Below are 19,867 nucleotides of genomic sequence, written 5' to 3' on the forward strand. Positions count from 1 at the left end.
GGGACTAGAGTGTGGTAAAGCAGCATGATAATTGCTAACAGCCGGCTTGTGGTTAGTGTACTAATGAAGAGATGGATAAATGACAGCAGAAATAGACATTTCTGATACAAAGAACAAATTAAATGAGATTAGAGAATTTGATAGAGTCCAGAAGGCTATAATGTGCCCATAAATTAGATGAGAGGATGCTCCTCTAATTTTTGTTGGGCCTCATTGTAATGGCAAAGACCACCATAAACAAAGTGGGAGTGGGTTAGAGAGCTCAGGCAGCAGGTAACAAAGCACCAGGTAATTCCTGCAGAACTCAGGTGTCTCCTTTAGTGACCACCTAATCAGCATTTGGTCTCTTCAATCTAGAGGCAATAATGTGAATAAAACACTGAATGCAGTATAGCAGATTTGAAGAAGAGCAAGTGAATCGATGCTTCACCTGAAAAAGACTCTGGATCCTTGGATGGGATAGGGACAAGTTGAAAGGACAGGTCTTGCATTTCCATAAGAAAATGTCTTAAGATTAGACAATAAACAATAGGTGCAGGAATAGGCCATTTGGCCCTTCGAGCCAGCACCACCATTCAATGTGATCATGGTTGATCATCCCCAATCAGTGCTTTCTCCCCATATCCCCTGACTCTGCTATTTTTAAGAGCCCTATCTAGCTCTCTCTTGAAAGCATCCAGAGAACCAGCCTCCACCGCCCTCTCAGGCAGAGAATTCTACAGACTCACCACTCTCTGAGAGAAAAAGTGTTTCCTCCTCTCCGTTCTAAATGGCTTACTCCTTATTCTTAAACTGTGGCCCCTGGTTCTGGACTCCCCCAACATCGGGAACATGTTTCCTGCCTCTAGCGTGTCCAAGCCCTTAACAATCTTGTATGTTTCAATGAAAACCCCTCTCATCCTTCAAAACTCCAGAGTGTACAAGTCCAGCTGCTCCATTCTCTCAGCATATTACAGTCCCACCTTCCCGGGAATTAACCTTGTAAACCTACGCTGCACTCCCTCAATAGCAAGAATGTACTTCCCCAAATTAGGGGACCAAAACTGCACACGATACTCCAGGTGTGATCTCAGTAGGGCTCTGTACAACTGCAGAGGGACCTCTTTGCTGCTATATTCTATTCCTCATGGCTAGAATGGCTAGTGGGGGCAGACAAACCGACCCAGGGAGTTACAAAGGGAATGGTCCATTGGAGATGCTGAACATTGAGGGCAGTGAAGATGAAATATGTTTGGATCCGGCAGAATTTACAGAAGATGGTTTATTGAATGTAGAGATTAGTAGAATGGAAGATAAGAGCCATAGGCTGTGGGCCGAGCATCAAAAATGTGTCTAGAAATTTCGTGACCCAAGTCACCAAACTACATGAAATGTTCACATATTGTGTAAAAAAAAATTATATAAATCACCGCTGAAACTCGATATGAAGAAGACTTGCACATTTTTATTAAATTAGAGAAAACCCGGAAAATTTTCGGGTCATTTTTAGTCCAATCAAAGCACGTTTAACATTGATTTGTCTGCCAGTTGGCCAATCACGCGTTTTGTTTCAGGCTAGCACGCAAAATGGCTAAGGGGGCTTCACAGATGCCTGTTTTACTGGAGATTCCGATTTGTTGTTCTGTGGAATAAATGTCGTGGAAACTTGCAGCAGGTAATTGTATTTAGTGGGAAAAGCATTAAAAAGGCTGAAGAAAGTGCTGCAAAGTGGATTAAAGTGCATGAAAGCCTTGAAAGCAAAGTCCCTGCTGAGGTCCTGGAACACAAAGATTTAGACAGCCAGGGACCAACTAAAAGGTAAGATCTAAAGTCTGAATTTATGAAAATCTATCTGTATGGAGTTTAATTAATTTAATTGCACCCTTTTATAATGTGAATAAATTCATTCATTCATTCACTTACTTCATTTATTCACTTACTTTATTCATTCATGAAATTGAGGGCCTAAACTATATGTATCCATAAGACAGTCAATTAAACATTGTCACTAATGCCAGCCTGTTGTATGTTAATAAGTCTTTAACAGCTAAGCTCAGAGCTGCCTGCGAAAACTTACTGGGAAAAAGTGCTCCGATCGCGGGACATAGGTGACAAACAATATTTGAAAATTTCATGTAGTTTGGTGACTTGGGTCACAAAACTGCAGAATAAAGCTCCTCGGCCCACAGCCTACCAGGGGAACTCCTACTGGGCAGAGCAAGGATACAGACCAGATGAAAATCAAGGTGCAGGAATTAGATAAGATGCAATCACAGTTCACTATGGTCTCTTTCATTTACTTCCATTTTTAATGTCAAATTATTCATTTGGAACAATCCTCTTGCCTTTCCTTCAATTTAGTATACAAACATTTTCACATTTTAAAAGAATCAAAATGCTAAAAGTAGTCCATATCTGTTAAATTTTAAAGAGTTTTTGTGTACTTGGAGCAGTCCACCGAGAATTTGTCTTCTGTGCAATTTATGAACAGCTTTCTATAGACCACAAAGATCTTCAGGGTCAAGCCTTATCAACAAACATCAGACTCAAAATCTCTGCCTTGCCTCAACATTTACTAGGTCAACCAACCACTGGGTTAAGAAAATTAGCAAATTACATGGGTAGCAGGTAATTTTGTGTTTGTTGGAGAAGCTTCCTGCTATGCCTAATTTTAGCAAAACTCAAAAACCTAAATCATGTTTGAAAGTGATCAGAAATGAACGTCTATTTAAGAAAGAACTGCAGCTGTTGGAAAAATCGAAGGTAGACAAAAATGCTGTAGAAACTCAGCGTGTGAGGCAGCATCTATGGAGCGAAGGAATAGGTGACGTTTCGGGTCGAGACCCTTCTTCAGACATGAAATGAACGACTGTGTCATCAGTACATTCCAGTGACGAAAAGAGATAAATATTTTGCAACAATTTTATGTAACGCTACAAAAGTACAAACAACACTGAGCAGATTAATATCATTAACTTCAACCATTATTTATTAAATTCAGCCATTCAGTCCTTTGATCTTTCTTCCATAACAGATAATGTTCCAAAGCAGGATTAGCTATAATGACTACTTTTTCGGGTGTAGACAGCTTTGTTTTGGGGTGCATCTGGTTGAAGACTATACTGCTATACTGCTTTATAATTGCAGTTTGCATTTTGAAAACAACATTCCCTGAGCTTGCCTTCATCGGTCAGAGCACTCACCGATGCAGCTTTTTAGGACTTGATCAGGCCACATTTGGACTGTTTTCTCTTTAAAGAAAGGATGTGGAAGCTCTGAAGAGGATACAGAAGGGGATTACCAGGATGCTGGCTGGATTAGAAGATATTAGATATATGGAGAGATTGGACAAACTTTGATTATTCCGGGGCATCAGAGGCTGAAGGAAGATCTAATACAAGTTTATAAAAGATTTAATACGTATCTTGCCGAGTTAACTCATGGGGGCAGGCAGTATTCTTGGAGAAAACGGGTCAGATCCTCACTTTGATCCGAAATATGATAAATATATATAATAAATGCTGGGACTTAAATGAATGGAGGAATAAACAGCACGTTCTTGGAGTATATTTATTATATTCGGATCAAGGTGAGGTCTGACAATGGACAGGTGACTTTTCCCAGTTGGGACCCCCTTCAGACTGAAAGGATAGTCAAAAACTTTTTTTCCAGTATGTAGGGCTCGAAATTAACAGTTGCCCGGGTGCCAATGGCCACCTAAAGTCCCACCGGGCAAACTAAAAGCAGTGTAATTTTGCCCGGCTTGGCAAGCACCCGGGACACCTGCCGTTCAACTCTGAGCGGGCCCCCTCTCTATCTCTCTCTGCACTCTCCGTTTCAGCCTGCCATCCGTGTCTGGGCCGCCGGGTCTTCACTCTCCGGCCGCTCCTCATCCGCCGGCACGGCCGTCCGTCTTGCTAATGTGCACTGCCACGGCCTGCACATCCTCCCCCTGCACATGCGTACAACCGAGGCCAGCACATCATCGGCCGCCCTGCACATGTGCACTGCCTCAGCAACTGGTCAGCCCCAGGCACTTTCTCCCTCCCTTTGAATTGTGGGAGATCTGGCCGCCATTGCTGTCCGGTCGCCGCCTCGCCACGACCGCTGAAAACCAATGCAGAATCACTCCCTGGTGCTGGAATAACTCCATGGAGTAACTCTTGCTTCTTGGTTTCCTGGTCCTCCAAAAATATTCCAAATGGAATTTAAACTGGAGTTGGTGGAGGGTCCACCACCAAACTCCAAACTGTGAACAATAACAGCACTTTATCTGTTTATTTATTGTGTATATATATGGGCTATGGTATATAGACACACTGGACTTTTATCTCCTGTTCTGTATTATGTTTACATATTCTGTTGTGCTGCAGCAAGCAAGAATTTCATTGTCATATCTGGGACACATGACAATAAAACTCTCTTGACTTGGACTTAAGCAAAAAATAGTTCTTGAGAAAAAAGAGCTACCTTACATTTAGTTGTGTCTGGTTGGGTAACTATGGCAGGGTGATGACTATTCCATGCTTTAATTGTGCGGGTGAGCTCCATGGAGCAGCCAGCATCTCTGGATTGAAGAAATTGGGTGACGTTTCGGGTAGATACCCTTCTTTAGACTCCCTCTGGTTTTAGTGTTTTTAGTTTAATGATACAGCGTGGAAACAGGCCCTTCGGCCCACCGAGTACACGCTGACCACCGATCACCCGTACACTAGTTCTATCCCACACATTAGTGACATAAGTAGTCAAGAGTGTATTATTCTCTCATGTCCCAGTTAGAACAATGAAATCCTTACTTGCAGCAGCACAACAGAATATGTAAACATAGTACTCTGTAAACAATGTTATAAACGAGAAACCAAAAGTGTATATTTATATATGAATATATAACTATATATATATATATATAACTATATATATATATATATATATATATATATATACACACATATATTGGATATATACACACAGATACACAAATACAATTTCCCTCCTGGGATTAATAAAGTTCTATCGTTTAGTATCGTGTGTGTGTAGGATGCTGGTTTAAACTGACGATACACACAAAAAGCTTGAGTAACTCAACAGGTCAGACAGAATCTCTGGACAAAAACATTGTGGACCGAAGAAACGATTTATGTGCCTTACTCTTCTGTGTTCTAGCTATTGCAACTGGTTATTTATTTGCCATCTGTGACCATTTAGAGCATGACCCAACATTTAACCAACTCAACAAAATTGCAAAAGGTTCTTGCAAGATCCAGATTGATCCTGGGTACAATACTGAACATGTGCCACACTTTTGAAGGTGTTCCTCAATGGATGGAAAGCATACAGAGGCACTCTGAAGTGCAAATTATCCTTATTATCCAGGTACATTTTTAATTGCCATATCAATACCTTAATAAAAATAGATTACCTGGTACAAATAGATTACCGCTGAGAACAAAGGGGCATCTGGCAAGAGGGGGCCGCTGAGAGAACAATGGAATACTTTGTAACTTTATCTGCCCTCTATATGTGGCGACTTTTTGCATACTTATGTGTGCAAAACAAAGAATCTCACTGTGACATGTCACATTTGATAATAAAGTATCATTCATTCATTCAGTATCACAATACTACTGGTGGAAGGTTGCTGTATACAAACTGACTGCTGTATTTCCTTTGATACACCACCACTGAAAGTGCATCTCTGGAACCAATGTGTTTTGTGGCATTCTAAGATTTTGAAAGGTACTAAATTAATAACATTTTTTTTTAAACATGATTTAGTGTGACAACCAAGCTTCATGAAATCTTTAAATTTCATACCAAACATGGACCAAAAATCATAATCATTACAGGTGAACAAAATCCTAAATTTCAGGGCTCTTGCAATAATCATTTTAAGATGGTTTAAGTCTTAAGTCATAGCAGGAGTCATCAGTTCCATGTATTGCACTACACAAACAAACAACAGGAAATGAGCATCTGCCCAAGATATTGGCAAAAGTAGAGAAATTCCAAAAATATAATACTGTACTTATGGCAATTACTGTTCTGTTTATTATGGACTGAATAAATACATGGCAGACATGTACAAATTTATGTGAAGTTGCAAGTTCCAACTTGAATGCAAAGTGATCCTGGGCAGCTTTAATGTGATACATTTAAGGATGTCATATTGTACATAAAACCTCAACTCGAAATCCTCAACTTTGTAAGCAACGATTACACTCTCAAATTGTCATAAGGAGACTATGAAGCCAATTCACGGCCTCAAACATAAATCCACAATAGATATATCTTAACCTGCTCCTCCTGAAAATGCAGATTGAAACAGATGGCATGGAGGAACAGCAAAAGAACACAACATATTAAGAGGTGGATCACAAAAGGAATCAATGCAGTAAAGAGGAGAGGTGCATATTTCAAATGTGATGGGAAGTTGCTAATACAGTGTAAAAGGCAAGAAACTAACAGGTAAAATAGCAGAAAACTATAGATTACAGGTTTACAAATCACTAAAAACATAATAGCTCAAGTACATAAGCTAAAAAAAAATGCATACTGGCATTGATTTCAAGGACGAGTCCAAAATGTTATTTGGAAGGTTATCACATTTCTGATTTATTTGCCACAAAACAAAGTATTGCAGAAGGACAATTGAGGGCGGAACCACAATAATAGTACCCCAAATCCTATGTTAAAATTAGAGAGAATTTTACATTGGACTGAAACATGCAACAGTACCTTTGTTAGGTAGCTCAATTTGGAGATAGAAAGACTATTAAATGTTTGAAATACAAGACATGGCCGATTAAAGCGGTCAAAAGCTGTATCACAGTACAACAAGATGCATCTTTAAGGTGCATAATTCAGGTTCTATCTATCACGATGTTCGAAGGTGCATCAAAATTAGGTTTCTGGCCTCCCAAGTCTGATATCTATCCCAGGAGTCTAGGAAGAAAGTAACCATATTCCATTACAACACAATTCTTCTAAAGGAACATTTGTTATTGTTAATCATTTGAGCTCTATGAATGACTAATCGAAAAACAACAACCATTCAAAACCAGCACTAAGAAATTTTAAATCTTCAAAATCAGAATGGAAATTAATAGACGGATCCAGGCTTGGGTTAGAAATGTCCATAAACTCCAAGAAATAAGAAATATTACATTTTTACACTTTTCAAAATTTGTTTGGAACTTCTGTAATCAGAATACCAAGCTAGTTAAGGAAAAAGGTAAACTGGAGAAAAATGAGCCAAAAATACAAATCATTATGAATAAATTGGGAGCGACACGAAAATCTTACTCAGTCTTGTTAAAATAATCAGAAATACAGTTGTCATGCAATTAGAAAAATTAATACAATTATTAAAATAAATTAATCACAAGTTAATCATGGTTTCATTTACACAGTGAAAGCTAGAATATCAATATATTTTCGTGACTCAAAGGAAAATACATTGCCATTTCCATTTCGGAAATAGAAAATACTCGATATTCAAACTGCTTTGTAAATTTACCCCTGTATATTTTTTAACCTCTATACTATCCTCTGATCTTCATTCCACAAATTCCAGTCTCTCGTTCATCTCAGATTTCCATCTTACCACTGCAACAGGAAAACCATGACAAAATAATGTTGTGTAAAGTTAAGAATGAATGTATCCTACACATTAAGCAAATGGTGTCCCTGCTAATATCTTTAAACTCATTGGTGAAGAGCAATTCACAAATCCAATAATCTCATCATCCACTTGACAATTGTACTTTAGGAAGGCCATCTTCAAGGCTATAGAGGCTCTGTCACTGATTATGTTCAAGACACAGATGGAGAAATTGGTTTCCTATTAAGGGAATTAAGGTCAATACAGGAAAGTTGCACTAAAGGGCCTGTCCCACTTGACCGTCATTTGCGCGCCATTTATTCGACCTCCAAAAATTTGGTCGTCGTGTTGTGACGCACGGGTAGCGTGTGGGTAGCGCGGGACGGGTGCATGGAGAGGTGTGGTGGAGTGTGGTTGCGGGCGGTACCGCGCGGCGCTCCAGGATTCCGTGCTGCATGAAATCTTCGCGCGCCCTGGCGTGGCATATCGTTTACGCACGTGGACATACTGCGGTCGCACACTGACGTCCTGTGTTGTGCGTGGTGACGCATGATTACTCTGAATTCTGGAGTATGGTGTACAATTTTGGTCGCCTAATTATAGGAAGGATGTCAACAAAATAGAGAGAGTACAGAGGAGATTTACTAGAATGTTGCCTGGTTTTCAGCAACTAAGTTACAGAGATAGGTTGAACAAGTTAGGTCTTTATTCTTTGGAGCGCAGAAGGTTAAGGGGGACTTGATAGAGGTCTTTAAAATGATGAGAGGGATAGACAGAGTTGACGTGGATAAGCTTTTCCCACTGAGAGTAGGGAAGATTCAAACAAGAGGACATGACGAGAATTAAGGGACAGAAGTTTAGGGGTAACATGAGGGGGAACTTCTTTACTCAGAGAGTGGTAGCTGTGTGGAATGAGCTTCCAGTGGAAGTGGTGGAGGCAGGTTCGATTTTATCATTTAAAAATAAATTGGATAGTTATATGGACTGGAAAGGAATGGAGGGTTATGGTCTGAATGCAGGTAGATGGGACTAGGGGAGAATACATGTTTGGCATGGACTAGAAAGGCCGAGATGGCCTGTTTCCGTGCTGTAATTGTTATATGGTTATATGGTTATTACGTCACCGTGCGTAACCATGTGCCGCCGCGCGCCGCCCATACGCAATCGGCCCGCCTTTTACGCGTCATGGATATAAGCGCGCACGATTTAGAAATTTGCACAGTTTCGTAGAGAAAACTACGTGGTGAACACCAAAATACACTAAACCGTAAAGTGCAAAAGTGAATTGATGCTTCACTTGCAATGACTGCTTGGGTCCCTGGATTGTGGGTAAGGAAGAGGTTAAAAAGACAAATGTTGTATCTCCTACAGCTGGATGAACGAATGACATGAGAAAGGATGCAGTTGGTAGAAATGGAAGAGCAAACCAGATAAGTGATACAAAATGCTGGAGGAACTCAGCGGGACCAGCAGCATCTCTGGAGAGAAGCAATGGGTGACGTTTCGGGTCGAGACCCTTCTTCAGACTGAAGAAGTCTCGACCCGAAACAACATCCATTCCTTCTCTCCAGAAATGCTGCCTGTCCCGCCGAGTTCCTCCTGCATTTTGTGTCTATCTTCAATTTAAACCAGCATCTGCAGTTCCTTCCTACAGATTAATTTGGTCTGCAGCTTGCTACTTTTCATTCACCTCTTTTTTTGAATAGGGGCGTTACATCTGCAGTTTTCCAATTGCTAGCACCACTCAAGAAACTGGAACATTTTAGAAAATCACCATAAATATCATAAACTGGGTAAATACCATAAACTGGGTATTCAAATGACATCACGCGCTCCAGACGGCTGTGCTGACGCATGAAGACGCCTGATGACACGCGCGACTGTTGCGCGTCAGTCACCACCAGCCTGTCCGGTAAATGACGGCCAAGTGGGACAGGCCCTTAAATATAAATACAACTGGATAGAATCCCAGATTGTAGAAGTCTGACTAACACAAGCTCGGAGAGTGTGTACAATGTTTGGGATTTTTAACAAAGTGAGTCTCGCACATTCCTGGTAGAATGACTAAATACCAGTATCTGTCAAGAAGCACATACTGGACTTGAAACATGTACAGGGTACTCCAAAATCTGGAACTTAATTCCCTTGGAATAATTGAATGCTAGCAGTTTTAAAATCAACCAAATTCACAATCAACACAGTATTGTCCATTTGGGTTTTTACAGATGTTGATTAACAGCTATCCCAGAAATGAAAATTAAATCTAGGAAGGGAGATATCAAGGTGGGCTGTGAAAGGGAAATTGAGGCAGAGGCGGAAAGGTGGAAATTTGAACCAAAAGCGATGAAAATTTGTTTTGTGTGTGACAATGGACAAGAGGGCTGATGCAATCAGCAGTTCACTGACGAAGGATGTGAGGGAGCTGACCCAAATTTAGAATGTTCCACATTAACAGCAACAATTCCAGGGAGAAACATGTGGGTTCTCACAGCAGTATCAGTAATTTACAGGAAATATGTGGTCAGCATTTAAAACTTAATAGTTTAGTTTATTGTCACGTGTACCATGGATGGTCATACAGAAAAATGGTGGAACCACAAGTCCCCTTGATGGGAAATGGGGATACATGGGGATTTACTGTTGTCCATGGTTAGAATGAAGTGGATAGAATCAAGAAGTTGTAAAGTGATAAAGTGAAGACAAGCAGGTTACGCAGAGGAAAGAATGGGTTAAGGGTGCAAGAACTGCCTAAAATGTTGGATTACTAATTTTTTTTTGATCGCATAAAAGCCGTTCACATATATTTGGAGGATAATTTGTAGAGGGAGGGGTATTAAGGAATCTTAGATGGGAGATAATTAGTGAAGCGAAGGAAATAGGCGACGTTTCGGCGCCGAAACCCTTCTTCAGACTGAGTCCTTTCAGTCTGAAGAAGGGTTTCGGCCCGAAACGTCGCCTTTTTTCTTCGCTCCATAGATGCTGCTGCACCCGCTGAGTTTCTCCAGCATTTTTGTGTACCTTAGACAATAATGGTGATCCTTAAGAGGGGCCTATTCTTTTCATCATTAGCCTTTGCTCTTAATATACCTGTAGAATCGATTGGGATATTCCTTTATCTTGTGTGCTAGAGATACATTGCGTCATTTTTTTTACCCTTGTGATTTCCCTCTTAAATGTACCCCTCCTACATTTATTCTACTCAATGTGTTTGCTTGATCCCTGGCGATATGCCTCCCTGTATCTGAGCCTCAAAATCCCTCATCAACAAGTGTTTCCTTAACTGCCCAGCCTGCTTTCTACTCAGAGTCCCTAACGACTCCCAATCTCATCTTTAAGAGCCTTCCACTCCAGATGTTCTTTTACCAGAAGCATTCTCCCAGTGACAGCTCTTTAGCCACGTGCTTATCTTATCTTCCTGTTCCTTGCCTCCCTATTTCATAGTACAGGGACTGCTCTTGAGATCACAACCCTAGAGGTGCTGGTTTTCAAATTATTACCCAACTCCTTAAATTCTTTGGCTGCTCACCCTCCCATTTTAGAATCTCCTGTGCCCAGTGTGAGACATAATTGAATCCAAGAGTTGTCTGGCCGAGTGCAGACTTCAATATCACGTTGTTTTAACATTTATTGGAGCAGGGGCATAAGGGGCAGAGGTGAAACCAGCACATGTTCGAAACTGATTATTTGGGGTTCAATCACATAGTGAAAACATGGTAGAGGATAAGATAGGAACACTAATCACACCAGAGGTTGCTGAAGTGAAAGATGGATTGGAAGAGATGAGACATTGGTATATAAACCATTGAAGCTTTCATTGCATTATTCAAATTCCCATTCCTTTGAAATGTGGTGAAAAAATCTTTGTTAAAGTGCTTGTCTAAATTGCACTTAAATGTTGGGAGAATACCTGACTCCACCACCTTCTGGTAGGCGGCGCGACTCTCGTCAGCAGCGGCCTCTGCAGCCCGTCTGCATTTTTTTTATTTTTTGTCTATGTTTTTATGTAGTTTAGTTTGATGTAGTTTTATGTATTTTTGTCATTTTTGTTGAAAATGTGTGTTTACAAACATCATTTTAGGGAGGGAGGGGGTAACTTTTAAATCTCTCCCTGCACGGGAGACCCGACCTTTTCTTTGTCGGGTCTCCGTTGTCGTTGGGGCTGCAACGAGGAGCGGCCTCCAACAGGAAGAACGGGGGCTCTGGTGCCGACGACTCACCTCACCGTCGCGGAGGTGACTGAGTCCAGAGCGGGTGGAGCGGTGGGGAAGTGCTGCTGCGGCCCGACCTCCGGAGTTTCGGAGGCTGCAACTGCGGGTCTGGCGGACGGCGGCACCGGGAGCCCGCGGGTCCATGGAGGGAGACTGCTTTTCAGGGCTCCCGCAACGGCGACTTCTCCCGCCCGAGTTGCGGGGTCGAAGAGCTCCTGGAGCGGGGCCTTACAGCACCGCCCCGCGCGGCTTGGAATGGCTGCGGGACTCTGCGAGCGCACGCCGGGGGCTCTAACATCAAGAACCCGGTGTGCGACCTTGTATCACCTGGCGTGGCTTTAATGGCCGCGGGACAATCGCCATCGCCAGCCGGGGGCTTTGACTTTGACTCTGACATCGGGAGGGGGGAGTGCAGTGGAGAGATAAGTTTTTTTGGCCTTCCATCACAGCAATGTGATGGATGTTTATGTAAATTATGTTGTGTCTTGGGTCTATTTGTTTGTAATGTATGGCTGCAGAAACATCATTTCGTTTGGACCTCAAGGGGTCCAAATGACAAATAAATTGTATCTTGTATCTTATCTTCTCTGGCAGTTTGGTCCAGATTTCAACCACCTATTGCAAAAAATTATTGTAGATAACTTGAACATTTATCAGTTTACCATTTATAAATAGTCACATCTGAAAATAAGTTTTACAAACATCATTTTAGGGAAGGCAGCCTATGTTATTGTTGCCCATGGAGTAACAAAATATTAACTTTTATTGTTCTAAATACACGGCAAATCAATAATACATTATTTTCTAAACACAATCTGGATCCAAATAGTAACAGTCAAAGTTAAAATTAAATATTGATAGGCAAAATGTTTTCTTTCTAAAAACAGTGTACACAATTTGGCATTGCAATAAACCAATTTTATTGCATAATTCGGCCACTAAATTAAATGCCCCAACCAAATTTTAAACAGCAAAACAGAAATATGATGTGGATTCACATGAAAAAGGACGTTAGATTGATACAAAGTGGTGTAGAAGTTGGTGTGGGGCAAATAACAGGACAAGAGGTGTTTTCTTTGGGAGATCAGAAGAAGCAGGTGATGTAGCAGAAGGTTTGTGTGTGTCAGAATAAGAGTTGGTGGTGATGTGCGAGGGAAGGAGTAGGATCTGGCATTGTTGTGTGTGAGAGGGGTAGGGGTAAAAGCTGGCGTTGTTGTGTATTATACAGGGGAGTGGGTGTGTGAATAACAGTTGTAGAGGTGTGTAAGGAGAGGGGGCAAGGGATAGGAGTTGACGGTAGGAGCTGCCGGTGCTGCGTGTGAGGGGGCAGGGAGATGGGGTAAAGGGGAGGAATATGGGCTGGGCCTACCCTACCCTACCCCACCCCGCGGACAGTCTCTCCCCCTCCCGGTCAGGCTCCAAATCCCCACTCACACTCCAGAGGTCGGCGGCTCCGGCTCCGGCTCCCGGTCCTAGGGATGAGGAGGACACACCCCCCCCCCCCCCCCCGAGCCCAGCACACAGTCCACACCCGCTCCTACCGAGTAGACGCCGATCCGGCACACGGCGGCCGACAGCTCCAGACACTGGCCCATGGTCGCGGCCCGACCCGCCCGACCCGCCCGACCCGGCCCGTGGCGCCGCCTCCCGCAAACCAACGGCCGCGGCCCGAACCCTGCACGGGCGGCCTGGAGCGCGGGCACGCGGGGGCTGGAGCGCGGGCACGCGGGGACTGGAGCGCGGGCACGCGGGGGCTGGAGCGCGGGCACGCGGATGCTGGAGCGCGGGCACGCGGGGGCTGGAGCGCGGGCACGCGGGGACTGGAGCGCGGGCACGCGGGGACTGGAGCGCGGGCACGCGGGGGCTGGAGCGCGGGCACGCGAGGACTGGAGCGCGGGCACGCGGATGCTGGAGCGCGGGCACGTGGGGACTGGAGCGCGGGGACGCGGAGGCTGGAGCGCGGGCACGCCGGAGCCTTGAGCGCGGGCACGCGGAGCCTGGAGCGCGGGCACGCGGAGCCTGGAGCGCGGGCACGCGGAGCCTTGAGCGCGGGCACGCGTCCATCTGCAACAACGGCAATGTGCAATGGTCCGAAACGTCTTGTGAACATTCCCTCCACCGATGATGCCTGACACGCTGACTTACTCCAGCACTTTGTGTTTTGCAGTAGACCATCAATTAGACTGAGGAATGAAGGTTGATCGAATAGAGAGAGGGTGTATAAGACCATGATGGGAATAGATAGGGTGAATGACCAGAGTTTGTTTTTTTGTAACCCAGAGGGGATCAAGAACATCGATTTAAGGTGAGAGAGGAAATAGGAACAGGAACCTGAGGGGCAACTATTTCCACACAGTGGGTGCACCTGCCAGAGGAGGTAGTTGAGGCAGGTACAATAACAGCATTTAAAAGGCATTTTGGACAGGTACGCGGATGGTAAAGGTTTAGAGGGATATGGGACAAACACAGGCAGATGGGGCATATTGGTCAGTGTGGGCACGTTGAGCCGAAGGACCTGTTTCCAACCTGTATGACTGCTGTGCAAGGGCCAGGGCAAGTGAGCATTTAACATTTTTAGGAAATAAATAATTTATCCATCCCCACAGACAACTCTCAATGGTGCAGTAAAATGGGGAGCAGTTCTCTCAGTTCCAAAAGTGGGACTGAATACACTGGAGTGAGAATAAATCTACAGGTCTATGGGAAATGAGCAAGATTATGGGACTGAGAAGTTCAACCACTAGGTGCAAACACCAGTTTAATGAGCAGAAACACCACTAAGGCATGAGATTCTAAAATATTAACGTTATTGAAAGGCAATGGCGAAAATGGATGAAAAATGCTAAAATGTTTGATTTTAAACTTAAAGAAAATCAGAAATAGAAAATGTTGAACTCACTTGAAAATATTGGAAATTATCGCGTTTGCTCACTGCATTTCATCAAGTAAGGCATTTGTGGTTTTTCTTGATTCCTTTGGTATCTAAAAAGTCTAAATTTTGCTTCTGAGACATTTTGTATGTAAAAACCCACTTGAGAACCATGGGCGATTTAAAAATTTTACAGCCAGATTTATCACTTCTGAAACTTTTTAGATGCCAAAGGAATCAAGAAAAAATACAAATAATGCCTTAGTTGATGAAATACAGTGAGCAAACGGCCAATGTTTGCCAAGCACTTTGGCTGTTGTTGTTCCTTCAGCTCTCGTTTCTATCTACTGTCATTTCTCCTCACTTTTGGAATTCTGAAGTAGGCTGAATGTCTCTCACGCTTATCCTGATTTCCATAATTATTTACAGCGCAAAAATTGACAATTTCGGCGTGTTTTAACGGGCCCACTACGCTGGAAACGATGGTCAGTGCCTACCTGCAGTTCATCGCGTGTACTCCATTTGGTGTAGCGTAGCAACAGTACGGGTCATGGGTCGTGACCCGACTGCCGTGAAACCTCCCTATTGCAGAGAGGGTGGCACAGGGATGTATAGGACAATAACGAGGATTATCTTAACTTGGCATTATGTTTGGCACAGATATTGTCAGCTGAAGAACTCGTTCCTGTGCTCAGGTATTTTATGATAAACCAGGTACTGTATCTGTAATAAGGCAAGACTGGATCAAGTGGTTTAATAAGGCAGAATAGGGAGGCTGAAAAGACTCTTTTTCTGTTATTTGTTGTTGAGACAAATGTCGTGAAATATAACTTTGGATAAGTTGCTTTTTCTGTCTGGATCAGAAATGGCTAAGGATATATGTGTGCCCACTTGGAGATGAGGTGTAACAGTATAGAATTCCACAGACATTTAGAGAGTGAGAATTAAAGTTCAGTTGGAAGCTCAGTTTAGTGCAGATTTTCCACAAAGCAAAAAAAAGTTTACTTTGTTACTTCAGTCGGAGAAGATCACATTATGAACATTGAATGAGTACACTAAATTAGAAGAAGTGCATTGAATTGCTGCTTCATCTAAATAAAGACTGTTTGTGTTCCTGGATGGCAGAATAGGGACAGGTAAAAATATGGGTGTAGAATCTTCTGTTATTGTGTGGAACAGTGCCGCAAGATGGAGAATGGCTACTGAGGATGTTTGATTGGAATTGGAATCACAACGGAAGCAAAGATTTCAAAATACTGACAAGGAAAGGGAAAATGTATCTGGTGGAAACTTGTGGAACTGGCAAAAATTGTCAAGGATAATCCAGCCGGTGGAATGGAAGATAAGCATCATCGGAACTCGTTCTGTCCAGGTGGTGACAGGGATGAGAGCAGAGGTTCAAGAAATAGATGAAATGCAGTTACAGGCTCTGTCCACCATGGTAGAGTGGAAACCACACTAGGTAAAAAGGAAAACTTTTTTTTCAGGGCACTATGCAGAAAAAATGACATCAGAGAAAAGGCAAGGGGGTCATTGGAACTGGGAGACATGCAGAGGTGATGAAATTCATCTCTACCTTCAATATATCAGCACAGATTATAGACAACCAAGGAAATGTATATGTAAGTTTAAAACGTCAAACCTGCCACAAAATTCATGGTCCCATGTGTAGCAGTAATCCCTGCCCTCCGATAAGCTTCTGAAACCTGGGTTCCTGGCAGCTGCCCATTAGGATACTTGATAAATACCACTGTCTCTGCAAATCAGTCAAGTGTCCTCTCCCTGGCCAACATCCCCAGCTTTGGAGCTGTTACACTCAGCCAAGCACATTTGACAGGCCTCACTGTTATAATTTGAAATCTGGCAAGATGGCGCCTGCCTGCAGCAACATTTGCGGAGCTCCAGAACAGAAAAGGTTCACCTACATCTTTTATCAACTCACCTGGATTAGGGAAATGGAAGTAATCGGTGCTGTTTCGGACAAGCTGCTTGGGCACCTGAAGGATCTGGCAGTTTCGCGATCTTCCGCAGCTGCAGGAGCCCCGGACTTTAAACTTTCCCACGCTGGCTGTAAAACTCCCGACCCGACGGAGGAACCCAGGTACTGTACCTGGAAACCCCGGGATGACCTCCAGAGCCGATGGGCTGGATCTCCGAGGAACAATAAAGCTGGAGCTGCCGACTTTGAGGGAACCCCCATTCATTACGGAGTTGGAGCTGCCATCTGTGAAGGAATCCCCGTTCCAGCACAGGTTCGCAGCAACAGCAGGTACAGTAAACACAGTACCTGGAAACAAAGGGGATGCCTCCATTGTGGCCGGAAACGTGGCCAACGGGCAGGACAGACTGCAGCGCAGGGGACTTCGGCCCCCTCTCCCTACTATCCTACTGGCCTTGAAAATAAAGTGGAGGACTAAAGGGCAAGGCTGCTTTATCAAAGGGAGCTGAGGGAATGCTCTGTGTTCAGTTTCACAGAGACATAGCTCACCCCCAGCTCCCCAGACTCAGCAGTCCAGCCTGAAGGGTTCTCCATCCACCATATGGACCTGGCATCTGGGAAAGGAGAGGAGGGGGCGTCTGCCTCATGGTCAACTCTGCGTGGTGCTCAGACATGGCAGTCCTGTCCAACTCCTGCTCTCCGCACCTGGAACATCTGGCGGTGAAGTGCCGTCCCTTCTACCTAACAAGGGAATTCACCTCCATCATCCTGACCGCGGTCTACATCCCACCCCAGGCAGACGTCCGTCTGGCACTGGAGGAGCTGCACGCCATGGTCAACAAACACCAGACGTCTTACCCCGAGGCATTTACCACCATTGCTGGGGACTTCAATAAGGCAAACCTGAAGAAATCACTCCCTAACTTCCACCAACATGTCTCCTGCTGCACCAGAGGACCAAACACCCTTGACCACTGCTACACCACCATCAAGAATGCCTATCGTTCTATCCCTCGCCCTCACTTCGGTAAATCCGACCATACCATGGTGCTGCTTCTTCCTGCCAACAGGCAGCAATTGAAGAGCGCACCCCCAGAGCTGAGGACTGCACAGAGCTGGTCGGGGGAGGAATAACTCCAGGTCTGTTTGGAGTCTGTAGACTGGGCAATGTTCAAGGACTCGGCAATGGACTTGAACGAATACACCACAGTCGTTACAGACTTCATTAAGAAATGTGTGAAGGACTGCATCCCTACAAAAACCTTCCGAGTGTTTCCCAATCAGAAACCTTGGATGAACTTTGAAATCTGCACTCTTCTGAAGATCAGACACCGGGCATTCATGTCTGATGATACAGTGGTCTACAAGAAGTCCAGATACGACCTTGGTAAGGCCATCAAAAAGGCCAAAAGGGACCTGCTCCAAACTGGAGGATGAGACAGATGTTCGGCAGCTGTGGCGGGGCATGAATGCAATCACCTCCTACAAGGCGAAACCAAGAGGTAGCTCGAATGTTGGCGAAATGTCACTCCCTGATGAACTCAAAGCGTTTTATGCACGCTTTGATAGGGAGAACACCGATGTGCCTTCCCGAGCCCCCATTCGCTGTGATGGTATTTCAGTCTCAGTCACAGAGGCCAACGTCAGGAAATCCTTCAGAGTGGTGAACCCTCGAAAAGCGCCTGGACCTGATGGTATACCTGGTCGTGTTCTAAAAACCTGTGCGGACCAACTGACTGGAGCTTTTACGGACATTTTCAACAACTCACTTCTGAGGTCTGAGGTCCGCACCTGCTTTAAAAGGGCATCAATTATACCGGTGCCCAAGAAGAGCAAGGTGACGTGCCTCAATGACTATCGACCAGTGGCACTAACGCCTGTGGTGATGAACTGCTTTGAGAGGTTGATCATGGCGCAAATCAACTCCTACCTCGACAAAAACATTGACCCACTGCAGTTCGCTTACCGCCACAACAGGTCAACAGTGGATGCGATCTCACTCGCTCTCCACTCCGCTCTGCACAACAAAAACTCATATGTCAGGCTGTTATTCATTGATTACAGATGGGGGCACCTCAAGGCTGCGTGCTCAGCCCCCTGCCGTCGCGACATCAACCGCCTCAACTTCTCCACTCCCCTGTCTCACTCCAATCTCTCACCCCAGGAACGCTCTGCCATCGACTCACTCCGCAACAACCCAGATTTGGTTATCAAACCCGCTGACAAGGGAGGTGCCGTGGTAGTCTGGCGCGCCGATCTCTACAAAGCTGAGGCCACGCGCCAACTATCGGACACCTCCTCCTACTTACCCCTGGACCATGACCCCACTGACGAGCACCAGGCCACCATCTCCAGCACCATCACCAACTTCATCCACTCCAATGCCCTACCCGACCGAGCCTCCAACCTCATCATTCCCCAGCCCCGCACAGCCCGATTTTACCTTCTCCCTAAAATCCACAAACCTGATTGTCCCGGAAGACCCATTGTCTCCGCCTGTTCGTGCCCCACCGAACTCATTTCCAAATACCTTGACTCCATCCTATCACCCTTGGTTAAATCCCTCCCTACCTATGTCCAAGACACCTCAGACACTCTCCGTCGTCTCCGCGCATTCAATTCTCTAGGCCCTCACCCCCTCATCTTCACCATGGACGTCCAATCACTATACACCTCCATCCCCCACCACGATGGTCTCACAGCCCTCCGGTTCTTCCTCGACCAGAGAAGCAACCCATACCCAGCCACTGACACTCTCCTCCGCCTAGCGGAGCTGGTCCTTACCCTCAATAACTTCGCGTTCGACTCCTCCCACTTCCTCCAAATACAAGGCGTAGCTATGGGCACACGCATGGGCCCCAGCTATGCCTGCCTATTTGTAGGTTACGTCGAGCAATCCTTGTTCAATACATACCAGGGCCCCATCCCCAACCTCTACCTCCGCTACATCGACGACTGCTTTGGTGCCACCTCCTGCACCCGCACACAACTGACTGACTTCATCCACTTCACCACTAATTTCCACCCGGCACTGAAATACACCTGGACCATTTCCGACACTTCCCTACCATTCCTTGACCTCACTATCTCCATTGCAGGTGATAGACTTCTAACCGACATACACTATAAACCCACTGACTCCCATGGCTATCTGGACTACACTTCTTCCCACCCTGCTTCCTGTAAGGACTCCATCCCCTACTCCCAATTCCTCCGTCTACGCCGCATCTGCTCCACGGATGAGGCGTTCCACACCAGGACATCTGAAATGT

The 19,867-nt window shown here is 44.7% G+C and overlaps 1 protein-coding gene across 4 annotated transcripts in view; it reads right to left on the reverse strand.

Annotated features, from left to right (window-relative positions):
• Nucleotides 1–19,867, reverse strand: part of LOC129696296 (ADP-ribosylation factor-like protein 15) — a 284,855-nt gene that overhangs the window by 245,884 nt on the left and 19,104 nt on the right. Inside the window, exon 1 of one of the 4 annotated variants that reach the window (XM_055634070.1) lies at nt 13,329–13,473. The exons of 2 other annotated variants lie outside the window; for them this stretch is intronic. In XM_055634070.1, the coding sequence (XP_055490045.1) occupies nt 13,329–13,382 (54 nt within the window). In that variant the 5' untranslated portion in view covers nt 13,383–13,473. Of the gene's footprint in view, nt 1–13,328; nt 13,474–19,867 lie in introns of those variants that run through there. One more of the 4 variants, XM_055634086.1, reaches the window with a different exon arrangement.

Source organism: Leucoraja erinacea, chromosome 1 (assembly GCF_028641065.1).
Source record: "Leucoraja erinacea ecotype New England chromosome 1, Leri_hhj_1, whole genome shotgun sequence".
In the NCBI taxonomy this organism is placed as follows: Eukaryota; Metazoa; Chordata; class Chondrichthyes; order Rajiformes; family Rajidae; genus Leucoraja; species Leucoraja erinaceus.